General features: G+C 48.9%; 1 protein-coding gene across 2 annotated transcripts in view; it reads left to right on the forward strand.

Moving 5' to 3' along the window:
• The window catches only part of RTF2 (replication termination factor 2), a 30,656-nt gene continuing 14,375 nt past the window's right edge, over positions 1-16,281 (forward strand). For both annotated transcript variants that reach the window (XM_037059954.1, XM_037059955.1), the window contains exons 1-5: positions 1-141; positions 1,937-2,031; positions 2,777-2,870; positions 5,231-5,370; positions 9,574-9,652. In XM_037059954.1, coding sequence (XP_036915849.1) covers positions 73-141; positions 1,937-2,031; positions 2,777-2,870; positions 5,231-5,370; positions 9,574-9,652 — 477 coding nt within the window. In that variant the 5' untranslated portion in view covers positions 1-72. The remainder of the gene's footprint in view (positions 142-1,936; positions 2,032-2,776; positions 2,871-5,230; positions 5,371-9,573; positions 9,653-16,281) is intronic.

Consider the following 16,281-nt stretch of genomic DNA (forward strand, 5'->3'; position numbering starts at 1 on the left):
TGCAGCGGTTGCCTGAGACCCCGGAAGTTGATTCTGCGGGGGATTGTTGCTGCCTCTGACACCCGGCTTGCGATGGGTTGCGACGGAGGAACAATCCCCAAGAGGCACGAACTGGTGAAGGGGCCCAAGAAAGTTGAGAAGGTCGGCGACTTGGGCCCGGTGGGGACTGAGAGTGGTGGGGCCCCCAAGGAGCGAGGAGAGGTGGGCTGTGGGGCCAGCGGGTTTCCAGGCGCAGCTGCGCTCTTCGATCCCATTTGGAGAACTCAAACTTAACAGCAGTATTAATAGCCGCCCTTTATTGTGTACTTGCTGTTGTCTCTCACCCGGCAGTGCCCTTAGTATGGGGTGAAGTTCTCCCGCTGTCTTCGCTGTGTAGACACGGAAACTGAGGATGAAAGGAAAGGAGAAAAATGCGTCGCTGGCGACAGCGCCCGGATTCGAAATTTGTGTGCCGTAGTAACAGTGATACAAATGGCTGCTGTTTATTGAGCTTTGTGTGCACTAACATCATTTTCTCAGGGAAGACTTCCCAGAGCGTTTCCTTGCCCCCGTGAGATCAGGCCCTTCTCTCAAAAACGATATAACCCCCTGGACACTTCGTTCGTGGTTGATGAGTGACGGTCTCAGAGGACAGTAAGCTCCTGGGAGCAGAGCCCGTGCCTTTTCCCCCTCTACAAGCAGCTCGGTCCCTAGCACACGAAGTACAGTATAATGAACCGATGAATGAGTAATTCCTAATTCTCACGGGTTACTTGTCAAATTATATATAATTTCCATGCTCCTGACAGGGAAATTGAGTCAATAACATGACCAAGATCTCACAACCCGTAGGTAGTGAAACCTAGGTTCCCATTCAGTTACTCAGGATTTCAGAGTTAGGACTAGTAATTGCTTATTAATAGAAGGTACGTGAAGCGTCTCAAACAGTGTTGCACTGCAGTGTGAATTTTGATAAGAGCTATTGAAATTGCCGAAGTGTGGCTCTAGATCAGGGGAATGGGTAGAGTAACAATCGCAGTGGTGTGGGTGTGGTTTGCTTTGAGATAATGGAGAGTCGTGATTAGTAGCATGGTCTCTGGAGCCAGCCTGCTCATGTTCTAGATCTTTCGTCTACTTGCGGGGCAACCTCTTGGTGCTTCACTTTCCTCAACAACAAAGGCAGGGATATTGAGCCGAAGGGTGTTTCTGAGGACAAAAAGATGAAGTTGCAGAAACTTTAGCACAGTGCCTGGAACACAGCAGACACTTAAGCAGTTCTTGCTGCAAATTTAAGGGAAGTCTTTTCTTTTTCTATTTTTATTTTCTACCAAATGTGCCACCTTGTTACATTATTTAGGTTTGGCATTTTAGGAGGGGGAAAGAGTGGCACATTGAATATTATATAGGTAAAACTATCATCCGAAGGTTATGGAGCTTCTTAACATCTGAATTTTCATAATGTGAATAAGGGTTTGCTATGCCCATAGTGAACATTTTGCAAAAAACACTTCTGTTAAATTGGCAATTTTATAAAGAATTAAATAGTCTTTGTGCTGAACTTTTCAATATGAATGCCTATGTTACTAGTGTTTAGTCTTAAATCATGCTAAAACTTTGGAGCCCTTCCCATTGTTATAAATTAACCTGCACTGCTCGCTTTTCCTGTGTGGCTTCCCAAACTTACTGCTAAGATGCAAATATTAATATTTATATGTCGCTTGCATAAGCAACCTAATGGCTTAATGTAAACTGTTTCATCGTAGGTATCATGTCTAGAGAGGACTTCATTTGACATAGTATTGATTACTTTGACTTTTTAAATCTCAGCTGCTTGGGACACTATCTTCATAAAAAACAAAAATCATCAGTGTGGTATTACAGAATAAACCTTTATATGTACCACTGGGCTGTGTTCAGAGGTAAAAATCAGTTTAAAAGATTTTTTTTCTTTTCTTAGGTTGACAAAGATGCTGAATTGGTGGCCCAGTGGAACTATTGTGCTCTAAGTCAAGAAATACTAAGGCGACCCATAGTTGCCTGTGAACTTGGCAGGTATGGATCCTTAACTGAAATGAGTTTTTAGGAAATGATTTTGAGAAGAGTTTTAATGTGTCAGTGCAGTTCTTGATTCATCCAGTGTGAATTATTGCAGGCAAATTTGTAAATCCCAGGTTAGCATTCCCTGTGAGCATCCGGTACAGCGCCTGCTCAATTCGGCTTGTTTAATCCGTGGGTTGAAAACTCACGGGTGGTAGGCGTTGAGTTACAAACACAAACGCGCACAGGAGCCATGGGGGATCGTGGGACGGAGGGAAACCGGAGGGTTCGTGTCCTGTGTGATTGGTAGCTGCTACTCAGTCCCACCCTGCCGTGCCGGGTCAAGAATGTGGGCCCAGTGATTCTCTAACTGTTGATTTTATTTTTCTATTCAGGAAAAGTTCAAAGTGTGTACTTTAATTTTAAATTTCCTAATTTTTAAATTTTCCTAATTTTCCTAATTTTTTCTAATTTCCTTATTTTTAATTTCCTTATTTTAAATTTTCCTAATTTTTTTAAAATCCTGGTTAAGGTCCAGCCAGCCCTCAGACAGGCAATTTGCAACCCCTGATTCTAAACCAGTCTGTTTCTTTGTTTGCCCCGGACATAGTTGAGAAAGGATTTCATTTCCTTTTTCAGGAAGGCTGAGCATTTCCATTATGGAATGTAGAAAGACTTTGGATTTTCCACAATTCAGTCTTCGTCCTTTGTGTGAAGGTTAATTGTTGCCAGAATGTTTGACTAATCTTTATTGTTGCAGACTTTACAACAAAGATGCCGTCATTGAGTTTCTACTGGACAAATCTTCCGAGAAGGCCCTTGGGAAGGCAGCCTCCCACATTAAGAGCATTAAGGTGAGACAGGTGGCCCTGAAGGGCCCCCAGGTCTCCGTGGGTAAGGTTTATCGAGTGGAATTCCTGTGTGTTATAGCCGGACCTCAGATACGTGAGATTACAGCCCCACCCAGCCGGCCAGTTAAGGTGTGGTTTGGGGCGGCCACTTGAAGTCCAGCCAGAGAAGGGCCCGGCCTGTGTTTTCGGCGTTATAAACCCGTTACTATTTAATGTGCGTGAAAGAGCTTTGAAAACTCTTCCTGTGCTGCATAAATGTTGGGACACCTTGTTTTCGTAGTTAAAATTTAGCTACTGGAATTTTTGATTAGGAAGATACTTTATGGAATTGGAGAATTTTAGACCACTGTTAAACTGTGTGGTTCTCTCCTGCTGACTAGAAGTTCTGATTGGAAAAACAAGTTTTTAGTAAAAGAAGTTTGTTGAGGGGGCAGCATTTTCAAATGTGGTCTGGGAGAGAAGGACCAGAAAAGTAGTGCACAATTCGAGGGCCTTTCGGCTTGTCCAGCACGGCATCTCACCCGCTCTCCGAAGACCTGGTTCAGGCGGGGCGCCGGTTAGGGTCAAACCCAGACCAGACCCCCAACTCCTGGTCTGGGGCTTTAGGTTTTTTCTTTTTTTCCTTCTCTTTCTTTTTAAATGTTTTATTATTATATTAGGCTTTTTGTTTGAATTCTTGAGGTGATTACAAAATTCAGGGTATGTTCATTCCAGGCAAGTTAGTAATTCTGAAATGTAGCGAATCATAGTACTGTAGAAATAACTGTGCTGATTTTTGTCATCTTTTGCCTTGGGAAGAGAATTCTCTCCTAAAAAACCTATGATAGCATAGTTAGCTTACCTCAAAAATGTGGTTATTGTTAAAAGTTATTTATATAAGTCTATACTTAAACCAGAGTATTCAATATATGTGGTTGAACTTTTCATATTATTTTTTAATTGTTTAACCTTTATTGTATTTTTTAATTTAGACCCCTTTACACCCCCTGAACTTTTCTTTTTTTAAATAAAAATATTTTATTTATTTATTTTCAGAAAGAGGGGAAGGGAAGGAGAGAGGGAGAGAAATATCAATGTGTGGTTGCCTCTCATGTGCCCCCACTGGGAACTGGCTTGCAACCCAGGCATGTGCCCTGACTGGGAATCGAACTGCGATCCTTTGCTTCACAGGTCCGCGCTCAGTCCACTGAGCTACGCCAGCCAGGGCTGAACGTTTCATTTTAATGTCCTGGAAAAACCTCTTCTTCCAAGAGTGTGAAATATAAAGACAAAAGGGCTCAAATAAAGCAATGCAAATGTTAAAAAAGAGAGAAATATATAAAACACAAGCATAAAAAAATAAAGCGGTACGCTCGCATGAGGTTTTTGTTAGTGTGAGTTAGTTTTCCACAGTGCTCCGAGCAGAAATCTGAGACCCAGCATGGGTTTGGACCAGGAGGCCAGCCTCACGCATGGCAGCTTTCCTCTGCAGGGACTGGGCTGCTCTTCAGAATGGTTTCTTTGTTTGTTTCTCTTGTTTATTTTTTTAAAAATGTTTCTGTCTCCAGAGTGTTGACATCAAAGGGGTGTGGTTAAATATGAAGAACGCCTCATGCTGCCGTGGGGGCAAGGCACCCCCTGTCAAGTGGGATGGTTTGAGACCCAAAGGGCTGGCTCTCGGAATGTGACAGTGGCCGCTGCTGATACTTGGCCTTGGGCTCAGTAGACTGTGGCCTGAGATGGTGCTGTTTCTTCGGCGGTCAGATGAACGAGGGTGGTCAGGAGTACGGAACAGCCTTGGGGAGGGCCCCTGAGCAGGGAGAGGAAGGGTCCTTTCCGGGTGAGGTCATTGTGAAGCTTTCTCCTAGTGGACTGATTTTTTTGTGTTAGAAGTTACTTCTCCTTAAATAGCAGAATGTTTGTGAAACAGAAACTAACTAACTTATTTGCTAGTTTGTGAATTTTAAAATGTGTTTTCTCTTCCAATTTGTGGTTTAATTTTCCTTCCATGGTAATTGGCGGCCAGAGGAAAGGAGCTAGGAAGAAGGGGTTTGAATGGGAAGGCACTAGAATAACAGTTNTTTCTCCTAGTGGACTGATTTTTTTGTTAGAAGATACTTCTCCTTAAATAGCAGAATGTTTGTGAAACAGAAACTAACTAACTTATTTGCTAGTTTGTGAATTTTAAAATGTGTTTTCTCTTCCAATTTGTGGTTTAATTTTCCTTCCATGGTAATTGGCGGCCAGAGGAAAGGAGCTAGGAAGAAGGGGTTTGAATGGGAAGGCACTAGAATAACAGTTTCTTTGTTGATTTGGGTGGTTAGTAAGGCCACGGGTGACCTGCGTGTCAAGCAAATTATTAAAATACTGATGTCTTTTCACAGAATGTGACAGAACTGAGGCTTTCTGACAATCCCGCCTGGGAAGGGGACAGAGGAAACACAAAAGGTGACAAACACGATGACCTCCAGCGGGCGCGGTTCATCTGCCCAGTCGTGGGCCTGGAGATGAATGGCCGACACAGGTGTGTCTCAGTAAAGAGCACTGGTACTGGGAGGGTTGTGCTAGAGCGTGGTAGTCACACAGGCCCTCAAGGGGGCTTGCGGGGGGTCATGCCCTGCCAGCCGTTTGTGACGTGGTGTCCAAGTCCACTCATCTCTGTCGTCCGTGACCTTCTTGAGAACAGGAGAGCTGGAGGCAAAGAGGGATTTTGTAGACTTCCGACATGCTGCTGATGAGATGGGTCGACTACCCAATCTCTTCCTACATGAAAGAAACAAAGAGCAACTGTTTGCTGTCAGCCCATTTCCAAGTCATTGCTAAAAACCATGCAGTGGAAACAGGAAACAGTGTTACAGGACGTGTAGGTGGGCAGTCAGCTGAAGGCTCAGCTGACAGTAACTTGATTTGAGTTTGTAGCGGAAAGTCCTGTGGTCAGAGCACCAGAAGTCTTCGGGTTGAGCTTGGAATAGAACATGTAAGTGACCTGTTTCTCCCTTAAAAAATACGGTGTCGAGTGGGTTAGGAGGTGTCTTTGTGTAGGGTGTCGCTTAAGCCAGAGCTCTGCACCCTTTTGCCGCCATTGAGAAAGATCTGTAACAGCTTGCAGTCGAGGCAGAATCTTCCATCTAATATATCGCACGTGGAAGGGCAGCCATTTTTTTACTATTTTCAGGGAAGGGGAAAAAGCATCTCAAGTGAGAAAACTCACTGAGCTGTAAACATTTCGCCTGGAGCTTTCTGGCACGTTGGTGAATGTTCACATCACAGACGCAGGTGTGCAGCCTGTGGCGGGCTCGGCAGAGAAGACTGCCGCTGTGCTCTGGAAGGAAGGAGGGAGAGGTTTCGCTCTTCCGAAGACCTGAACTTAAGTCATTCAGGCCTGTGTCCCAGACCTCGCCGTTCAGTGGTGACCGGCCGGTGATGCACGATTACTCAGCTGGACTGTGCTGCCCGTTTCTCCGTGCAGACGCGTGTCAGATCGTCAGGTCGTGCCCCTTCAGTGAATGCAATTCCTGGTCACCAATTTTACATGAACAAGCCTAGAAAATAATAACATAAAACGCCATAGTTTACTCAGCGTTTGGACCGAACAGGAAATCCTTGGGCACCAGACTCATACACTGTACACCTCTACCCCTAGCGCCCGGCAACCATTGATCTGCTTTCTGGTCCAATGGCTTTACATACTCTGGGCATTTCATGTACTGTACATGACCTTCTGTGTCAGTTCCCCACTTCTTTTTAAGAAAGCCGCGCCTCACCCTGAAAGAGGAACTTAGCAGAAACAGCTGCAGCTCCGGCCCCAGCAGGGACCTGCTGGGGCCTGTGGCTCCGACTGTGGCTTCCCCCAGCCTTGCCCTTCCCTTCCGCCTGCGCTTCCTCCTCTTCCCCATTCACCGGCTTCACCCGCTCCATTCTGCCCTCCTGTTAATGGGGCCTTCGCACTGGAAAGTCAGTTTGTTTTATTTACTGTTTGTAAAGTTTGTATAATAAAGATTTAAATACATAGAAAAACAGAAATGGATTAGTAGTATAATAAAAACATTGAGCCTTTTTTCAAAGAAAAACAACTAATTTCTTAAATTGCTAATAATTAGTAAGCATCCATCCTATCAGAGAGATGCAAATGAAAACCACAGTGAGAGACCACTTTACACCGGTGAGAATGGCCGTCATAAACAAAGCAACAAACTACAAATGTTGGAGAGGCTGTGGGGAAAAGGGGGCTCTGGTCCACTGTTGGTGGGAGTGCAGACTGGTACAACCATTATGGAAAACAGTATGGAATTTTCTCAGAAAACTAAAATTGGACTTGCCTTTTGACCCAGTAATTCCACTGCTAGGATTGTATCCTAAGAACCCTAAAACATCAATCCCAAAGAACCTATGCACCCCAATGTTCATAGCAGCACAATTTACAATAGCCAAGAGTTGGAAGCAACCTAGGTGCCCGTCAGTAAATGAATGGATCAAAAAACTATGGTCCATTTACACAATGGAATTTTATGCTGCAGAAAGAAAGAAGGAGCTCCTACCTTTTACAACAGCATGGATGGAACTGGAAAGCATTATGCTGAGTGAAATAAGCCAAGTGTTGAAGGACAAATGACCTCACCTTTATGATCTCACCTTTAACAGGAAGCTAAACAACAAAACAAACAAGCAAAGAAAATATAACCAAAGACACTGAAATAGAGAACAGGCTGACAGTGACCAGAGGGGAGAGGGGAGGGATTTAGAGGAACATATATAAAGGATACATGGACAACAATTGAGAAGGGTGGAAATGGGAGGGAGTGGGGAGCATGGGGTGGGATGGGATGGGAGTAATAGACAGAAAACTGTACTTGAAAAATAATTAAATAAAAAAAATGGAAAAAAATAATTAGTAAGCATCCATAAAATAGGTTTGTTTGAGGGTCCTAAACAACATTTAATGAATTTAGCACAGTGTTGGGAATCGGGTTTTATTAGGGCGGTCCACAGCTGCCGTTATTGTTAGGAAATTGGAGGGCCTTCCCACTGTGGCCTTCTGGAGGAGTATGTGAAGTAGAATGTGAAAGTGCTCTGTGCCCCTTCCCCCGCCCTGGCCTCCAGGAGCCACGTCATTAGTTGTTTGGTGTTTCACAGCCCCCGCAGGCCCTCCCAGCACCAGCCCCACACTGCCCCAAGCCTCTGCAGGTCAGAAGGTAAACGTGTTTTCTCCCCACAGTCATGGAGTCATATTATACATATTCTATAATTTTTTCCCCTACTTCTCTCATTTGAACACGTTTTCATGGCCCTTTGTAGAGGTTTACCATCTTCTTTTTTTTTTTTATCCTTGTCCGAGGACATGCTCACTGACTTTAGAGAGTGGGAAAGGGAGGGAGAAATATAGGGAGAGAAACAGATGCGAGAGAGAAACCTCATTCTGTTGCCTCCCGTAAGTGCCCTGACTGCAGACTGAACCCAAGATCTAGGAATGTACCCTGACCAGGAATCGAACCTGCAGCCTGTCCCCCTGTGGGGACAGTGCTCCAGCCAACTGAGCCACACTGGCCAGTGCTACCTTGTTCTTTGCAGTTCGTAGTTGACTCAGCCCTCCCTTACTGAGGAGCATGTGGTGGTTTCCTCTTTCCCACCTCCCAGGCAGTGCTGACTGCGCTACACTGCTTCGTAGCCACCTGGAGAAATTCTGGGGAGCGGCGCCCCGCCTGACACTGTCCGACACTGTCTGATAGCCCTCCCAACATGCTGCGTCGCATTGTGCTCCCAGCCCTGCCAAGGAGCGAGCTGTTCCCTCGGACACTCGCCCACTGGATTCCTTGAGCCGCTNCCCTACTTCTCTCATTTGAACACGTTTTCATGGCCCTTTGTAGAGGGCCATGGCCCTTTGTACCTTCTTCTTTTTTTTTTTTTATCCTTGTCCGAGGACATGCTCACTGACTTTAGAGAGTGGGAAAGGGAGGGAGAAATATAGGGAGAGAAACAGATGCGAGAGAGAAACCTCATTCTGTTGCCTCCCGTAAGTGCCCTGACTGCAGACTGAACCCAAGATCTAGGAATGTACCCTGACCAGGAATCGAACCTGCAGCCTGTCCCCCTATGGGGACAGTGCTCCAGCCAACTGAGCCACACTGGCCAGTGCTACCTTGTTCTTTGCAGTTCGTAGTTGACTCAGCCCTCCCTTACTGAGGAGCATGTGGTGGTTTCCTCTTTCCCACCTCCCAGGCAGTGCTGACTGCGCTACACTGCTTCGTAGCCACCTGGAGAAATTCTGGGGAGCGGCGCCCCGCCTGACACTGTCCGACACTGTCTGATAGCCCTCCCAACATGCTGCGTCGCATTGTGCTCCCAGCCCTGCCAAGGAGCGAGCTGTTCCCTCGGACACTCGCCCACTGGATTCCTTGAGCCGCTTTCATCACTGCCCCAGAGGGAAAGCATCATGTCATTGTTTCGAAAAGCACGTCTTGAGCAGCTGAGGTTAAGCCCCTATTACAGGTGTTGGCCATTTATATTTACAGGAGAGGCTTTATTCCAAAGGCTTTATTGCAAGAGGATGGGACTGGCACTGTGGCCCATGTTTGTGGTTTTGATTTACATATATAAACGGAACAAAGTGAGACCATTTTTCAGTGTGGTTCTTGGCCTTTGTGTAAACTGAACAAATGTTAGTGGATAACGTGGGCGATAGTTTTTCACTGATCCTGAAGTCATTCTCCACTTTGGGTTATTTCTCCAGGTTTTGTTTCCTGCGGTGCTGTGGTTGCGTGTTTTCTGAGCGAGCCTTGAAAGAGATAAAAGCAGAAGTTTGTCACACGGTGAGTTGTTGACATGTGCCCGTGGTCCCGTCTTAGTAGCCGAGGAAATCGGGTGGTCTCAGCCCTCCCTTCCACGTGTCACTTCAGCCTCCTTGGGTTCTTTGTGAAGTGTGGGCCTCGTTCGTCACGTGTCTGCGCAGCCTGTCACTGTGGGGAGGGCAGACCCACACCGCCTCCCGTTGTGTGGCCCTGCCTGCCCGTCCAGCTCAGACCAGGCCTGAGAGCTGCTCTTGTCCTGCGCCACCGTTCCCTCCGCCCTGCCCTACCGGCCTGGAGGGGTCCTTCCAGGAACCTCAGCTCCAGAGCGACAGCCTCCTCGGGGGGCCCTGCCTGCTGCCCTCTGCCCCCAGCCTCCTTGCCAGCCTGCTAACCTCAGTGGGTGTCATCCACAGCTCTGAGGCCACTCCCCATGGGACCGTGAGGGTGTTCCTTTTCTGTTTTTAAATAAGACTTGATGGTTTTTAGAGTGATTTTAGGTTTACAGTAAAATTAAGAGGAAGGTAAGTGGTTTCCCGTATTCCCTCTGCTCCCCCATGCACAGCCTTCCCCGTCCTCACATCCCCGCCAGAGTGGTGCATTTGCTGCCCCTTGCCAACACCGGGAGGCCGCAGTTTCCTCTGGGGTTCGCTCCTGGTGCTGCGCGTTCTGGGGGTTTGGCAAACACAGTGATGTGCACTGTCCACCTTCACAGTGTCGTCATACAGGGTGTCTTCACGGCCCTGAAAACACGCTGTCCCTCCTGTGGGGGGTTGCGGGCCGACTTGCCCGGACATGTCGCTTGTCCTCAGTAAATGACGGGAGCAGACGCTGGTGTGGGGGCCCGCGGGAAGGATACGCCCGTGGCTCTGTGGGCCCTTTGCTGCTGCAGCCGGCACATTTGTGTCGGGGGGGGTTCTGCAGGCCCAGGGAAAGCCCGGCGTTTAGTGTATCACCGTAGTTTTGGACCATGATCTCAAACGTGCGTGCAGACCCCACTTGGACTCATGAGACCACCACCACCCCCCACCCCACCCCGCACCGTCTTGCCCTCTTGTGAGAGGTCCCTTCCTTCATCAGCACACGCTGAGCAGCTGAGTGGGCCCGTCCTGTCCCCCGCACTGTTCGGTGGGCAAGGGTGGTTGCCCTGCCTGCTTGGGACCCACTGTCCGGCTGTGGAGGGAGACACTCAGTGCCTGAGTGGGACAGTGTCGGTGGGCAGGGGCTGCAGAGGAGACACAGAGGAGCTGCCCCTGGGGAGAGAGGCCTCCTCAGTGGAGCCTGCAGAGGCACCTCTGGAGGTTCGAGCCAGGCCTGAAGGGGGCGGAGGAGGCAGCCAAGCAGAGTCTGGGCAACAGCTCAGATGGGTCAGAGGTCTGTACTGGGTCAAGGAAGAGACAGCGGGGTGGAGGGGAAGTAGATGAGGTCGGAGGGCAGGCAGGGGTCACTTCACGCCGGGCACACTGGGGCTGCTGGACTCCACTCCAAGAGCGGTGGGAAGCCAGAGGCAGCGATGAGCTGGACAGGTGGCCATTAGTTCTAAACGATCCCCCTAGAAAAGAGGCCGGGCATGGAGGAGGACGCACTGGGTGTTCCCGTTCGTTAGGGGCACAGAGACAGCAGAAGATAACTGGTAAGGAAGAGGTCGGTTTGGGGCGGTTATGAATGAAGCCATCGTGGAGTTTGGGATCTGTCTGTGAAGCTTTTACAAAGAAGTGTAAAGGGTGTACCGAGGAGTTGATTCGGGCCATTCGTGCACCAGACTGACTGCGCCTCCTGTACTGAAGTCGCGGGTGCCCAGGGCAAAGAGGGCGTGGGGCACGGGCACTGTGCTCAGCAGACTGCGTCCTGCGGGGACATAAGTCACCTGAAAAATGACGTTCTGCCGCGTTGTTTGGGGCCAGGTACCAAGCGGATGGTAGAGATGTCACTGGCATGCAGGGGCCAGAGAACTTCCTTTGACCGTGGGGGTGAAGAATGGCTTTGTGAAAGAGCAGGTGTTTGTTCCAGGCCTTGAAGGCGGGCCTGTTTCCCGTCAGTTGGACCCAGAGGTGGGGACAGGACTCACCAGCTGGTGGAAGGAGGGCTGTGGGGGGCGGCCCACAGACCGGAGAGCACAAGCCCCACAGGACAGCACATTGGCACTTGGGGACTCCCAGATGGGCGCTCCTGCACAGCGTCTGCTGGCCATGGGAGTGACGTCCGGTTTGGTCCTGGCGGTCTGAGCACCTCTCTGACTCAAGCTCCTGCAAGAGGGGACCTTACCCGCAGAGCTGGGCGGGCAGGACCTGCTGAGACTTGTGTGCGTTGGCTTTGTGTTTGTGCTTATTTTGTATTTCTTGCAAGGGTACTATTTTTTAAATTTATGGTTGGACTACAAAGTTGACTTTTAAAGTAAATTAAGGAGAGCCCTGACTGGGGTGGCTCATTGGGGTTGAGTGTCGTTCTGCAAACAGAAGGGTGGCAGGTTCGATTCCCTGTCAGGGCACATGCCTAGATTGCAGGTTTCATCCCTGTTGGGGGGTGTGTGTGAGAGGCAACTGATTAATGTTTCTCTCACACATTGATGTTTCTCTTCCTCTCTTTCTTCCTTCTTACCCTGTTTCTAAAAATAAATAAAATCTTAGAAATAAATAAAATAAATTTAAGTAGAAACAATGGGTAAATTGAAAGAAAAATGTTCCAGTCCGATAGTACTTTTGGCAGGGGTGGCCTGCCGTTTGTGGGGTGCTGTTGTGAATGATGGTAGGTGCACAGTGGGGGAAGGGAATGGGGGGAAGAGAGGAGAGGTATTGAGGAGGAGGAGGAGCAGCTGAACATGGGGGAGGAGGAGGCACGGGCAGATAGGGCACAGGCTCGGGGCTGTGGGCAGGGAACTGGGAATGGCCAGAGGCATGAGTCGGGGTGGGCGGTGGGCACCCGCAGTGCCAGACCGAGGAGCGGTCCGAGTGGGTGTGTGGAGGGAGCGAGCCTTCGGTGCAGGAGTTGGACGGCAGGTGCGGAAAAGGAGCCCATGTGGGGAGCGCCCTCGAGGAGCAGCGGGAGGTCGGCTGGCGGGGGTCCGGTTCGATGGAAAGGCACTGGGCACCACTCTGGGCTCGCTGTGGGCGTGCCAGCCGGGTGTGTGCAAGGGGCTGTCTCAGTTGCACACTGGAAAGAAGGTAAATGGGAGAGGTAAGAAGGGAAGCTGAAATTGTTACAGAAGCCGGACGTCCCAAACTGGTGGCTCCCAAACCAGGCTTTCCCGACGGAATCGCCCCAGTGGTTGTTAAGCTCCCATTCCCATCTCAGACCCTGAGTCAAAATTGTTAGGGTGGGTGTAGATCCCCCACAGAGTTCTCCTTTTATGTAGAAGTTCCCAGATTAATTCTGATGGGCCGCCCGTTTGGGGGAACTCTGGTCTACAGCAATTGAACGTTTTTCAGTCTGCTCGTGATGGTGACCCTCTCTTAGATCAATGGGCAACGTTCCTTTTTTTTTTTTTGATGGAAGCAAAGTTTTTTTACATTTTATTTATTTAGTTATATTTTTATTGCTGACACCAGTGGCAATGTTCCTTTGCATTGGCTGACCTCACACATCACGTTAGTAAGCACATTGCATGACATGCGTAACAGCTTTACAGAGAAGTTGACTTTATCTTATGAAAACGCAGTATTACAAAGGAACTCTGAAATCGTTTTGCAGGTGCTTGGGAAACTTTACTGAACTACAGCCACCCTGAAAGTTTGTACCTTGAGCACTTCAAGGGAAGGGAAGGAAGCAGAGGAAAGGAGAAGTGCCTGCGTCAGGGGTGTGCAAGGAGAAGGGTGAGGCGGGGCCTCCTGCAGGCAAGGAGGGATGCTGGCTGCAGTTCAGGAAGGTGTCAGGGAGGAACTGTTCTTAAAAACACATCTGTGGCCCTGGCTGGTGTGGCCGGTGGATTGAGTGCTGGCCTGCGAATCCAAGGGCTGCCAGTTTGACTCCCAGTCAGGGCAGCTTGGTGTGGCTAGGTTGCAGGCTGGGTCCACCAGTAGGGGGTGCAAGAGAGGCAACCACGCATTAATGTTTCTCTCCCTCCCTTCCCCTCTGTCTAAAAAATAAATAAATAAAATCTTTAAAAAAAATAGCATCTGTTGCCAAAAGAGCAAGGCCATAAGCACTTTTTCATAATTACATGGTCTACATAAATAATCTACATAAATGTTGCCTTTGCCTGGTGACACGGAGTACTCGTTAGCTTGCCAGAGCAGCCACAACAAGGTGCCTCGGCTGGGTGGCTTCATAGAAACGTGCTGTCTGCGAGTCCTGGAGGCCGAAGGCTCAGGTCCCCGGCAGGGCTGGAAGGGGACGAGCCGTCCAGACAGGTCTGCTGGTTTGCAGATGGCCTTCGGTCCCGTGTCTCCTCAGGTGGCCTTTCTCCTGTGGGGTCCGCCTCCGTATCCACATTTCCCCTGCTTCTAAGGACACAAGTCATCCTGGATTAGGCCCACCCTAGGGACTGCCTCTCACTTAACGACATCTGCAGTGAGGTCACGTTCTGACGTACTGGGGGCTGGGACTTCAGCATTTGGGGGGCACACAGTGCAGCCAGAAACACGATACAGTACAGATCACTGAGCGCTGGGCACTCCCTGGCCCAGGGGGTGGAGTCTCTCATCCATTGGTTCACGAAACCAGTATGGAGAGCCTCGTGCGTGTCAGCTGTGCCTCACGCGTCAGAGCTGGCCCAGGACTGTCACCTCACCTTTCTGGGATTTAGACTCAAATATGCAAAATCAAGAAATTAAATTCCTGCACACTTTCTTTTTAGACCCAAACTCCAAATAATAACATTTTTAAATGAAGAAATCAAGTGACAGTCTACGGCCATACCACCCTGAACACTCCCGATCTCGTCTGATCTCGGAAGCTAAGCAGAGTCAGGCCTGGTTAGTACTTGGATGGGAGAAATCCAGTGACAAATTTGTATACTGTTATCGGGAGTCAAGCTCATACTTCTCATTCAAACTCTCTAGAGTTCGGGCATACTAAGCACCACCCTCAGGGTTGGCGCACTGGTAACACTGGGTAACAGTGGAAGCTTCCAGCCGGCCGCTTTCTTCTAAGGGAAACTTAAGGACTCAGGCTCCTACTGTCATGTGGCTCGGACCTCCTCTGGTTTTTGGATTCTTCTCCCTTCTGTCAACTGATGGGACACTGGAGGGAGCATTTAGCTTACGGGGTTTTAATGGGCTGGGCCTGGGTGTGGTGCTCTTCGCTTGTCCTCACAGGCCATTGGCCAAAACTCAGTCATGCAGCTATGCCTAACTTCAAGGGAGCCTGGGAAATGTAGTCTGGTTCAGCCCAGGAAGAGGAGATGAAGCCCAGCCCTTCTTCCTGCCCAAAGGAAGAACAGTGCTGTCTCGGGAGATGGGGTGCATTGGGAAGATATGGTCATAGTGCGGAAAGGCCAGCATCAAAGTCCGAAGCAGGCGTTTCCACTTTTCAGGGTGTGTCTGAAGTTCAGAGAAAGCCGTCTGGAACCTCAGTGGCATTCGCGGTGTGCACTTTTTCTGCGTTTCATTCTGCAGTCTCACCTCCATTTGCCTTTGAGTTGCACTAAAAGAGACTCGAGGCTTTGAAGTAGCCTGGTTCTGGGCTCCGAAGCCCAGGGTACGCACGCTGACGTTAGTAACAGGGTCCAAAGAGACGCAGTTGCTAGGTTGTTTTGTTTTCAATGTAAACAAATCACTAGCCAGGAAATTAATTGCATTCCCCACTGTGTCCCTTCCTCCTTGTAGTAAGAAGCCATGCACTGGAGCGATTGCAGGTCACACAGTAAAGGGTGCACTTGTTACAAAGCGAGACCCGTGGTCTTGAACGTTGGTGTCAGCCGGGAGGTTTTGTTTCCTGTCTTGAAGAAATGCAGACTCCCAGGCCCTCCCCAGACCTGCAGAATCAGAACCTGTTTTAACAAGAGACCAGGGATCTGTGTGCACAGTAGATTTTGAGATGCGCTGGTCCAGATTGTAGGGGCGAACTTGGTAGCATTTGACTTGCTAGCTCTCTGGCTTCGTTTATTGAGTCTTTGTGATGGGTGAGTGGGGTATACGGGTGTTTTAAAGTCAGAAGTAAAACAAAAGTTTACACCCTTACTGTTTTCTGGGGGGTTTTTTGTTTTGTTTTGTTGTTATTCTTTTCATGGGGGCTGGGGGGCAGATTGAAAAAGTGAGAAAATAAGTTAGGGAAGGGGGTGTATCAAACAGTGGTCAGCAGATTCGCTTTTCAGGCCCTGGCCTCCAGCTGTTTGGGCCGTCTGCCACCTTTGTGGTCTTTGCGAATGTTAAACCTCAGCATCGGGCACAGGCAGTCTGAGACGTGTACAGGTGAGGAGAGTCTAAGGAAAAACCGAACAGGAGACTGTGCGTGCCGGCGAGAAGTTTGTGTTTCTAGAAAACTAGAGAAATTACCCCAGGTCCCCATTAATACATCGGCTTTGAGGTGCAGTCTCGTGACCTCCATCCAAGCCAGGAAAGCGCCCGTGATTAGTAGCAGTCTCATCCAGAGCTAACTTGTATCAAAGAATCATTTCCCCACCTTCCTTCTCTGGTTGAACATTCTCGTATTTCACGCCAAGGAAGGAGAGTGCACCAGCGAGAAAGCACACACTCCTCGCAACTCCGAGCCCAGGG

This window comes from Sturnira hondurensis, unplaced genomic scaffold (genome assembly GCF_014824575.4).
Source record: "Sturnira hondurensis isolate 20B ecotype Veracruz unplaced genomic scaffold, ASM1482457v3 Scaffold0011378, whole genome shotgun sequence".
Taxonomy (NCBI): Eukaryota; Metazoa; Chordata; class Mammalia; order Chiroptera; family Phyllostomidae; genus Sturnira; species Sturnira hondurensis.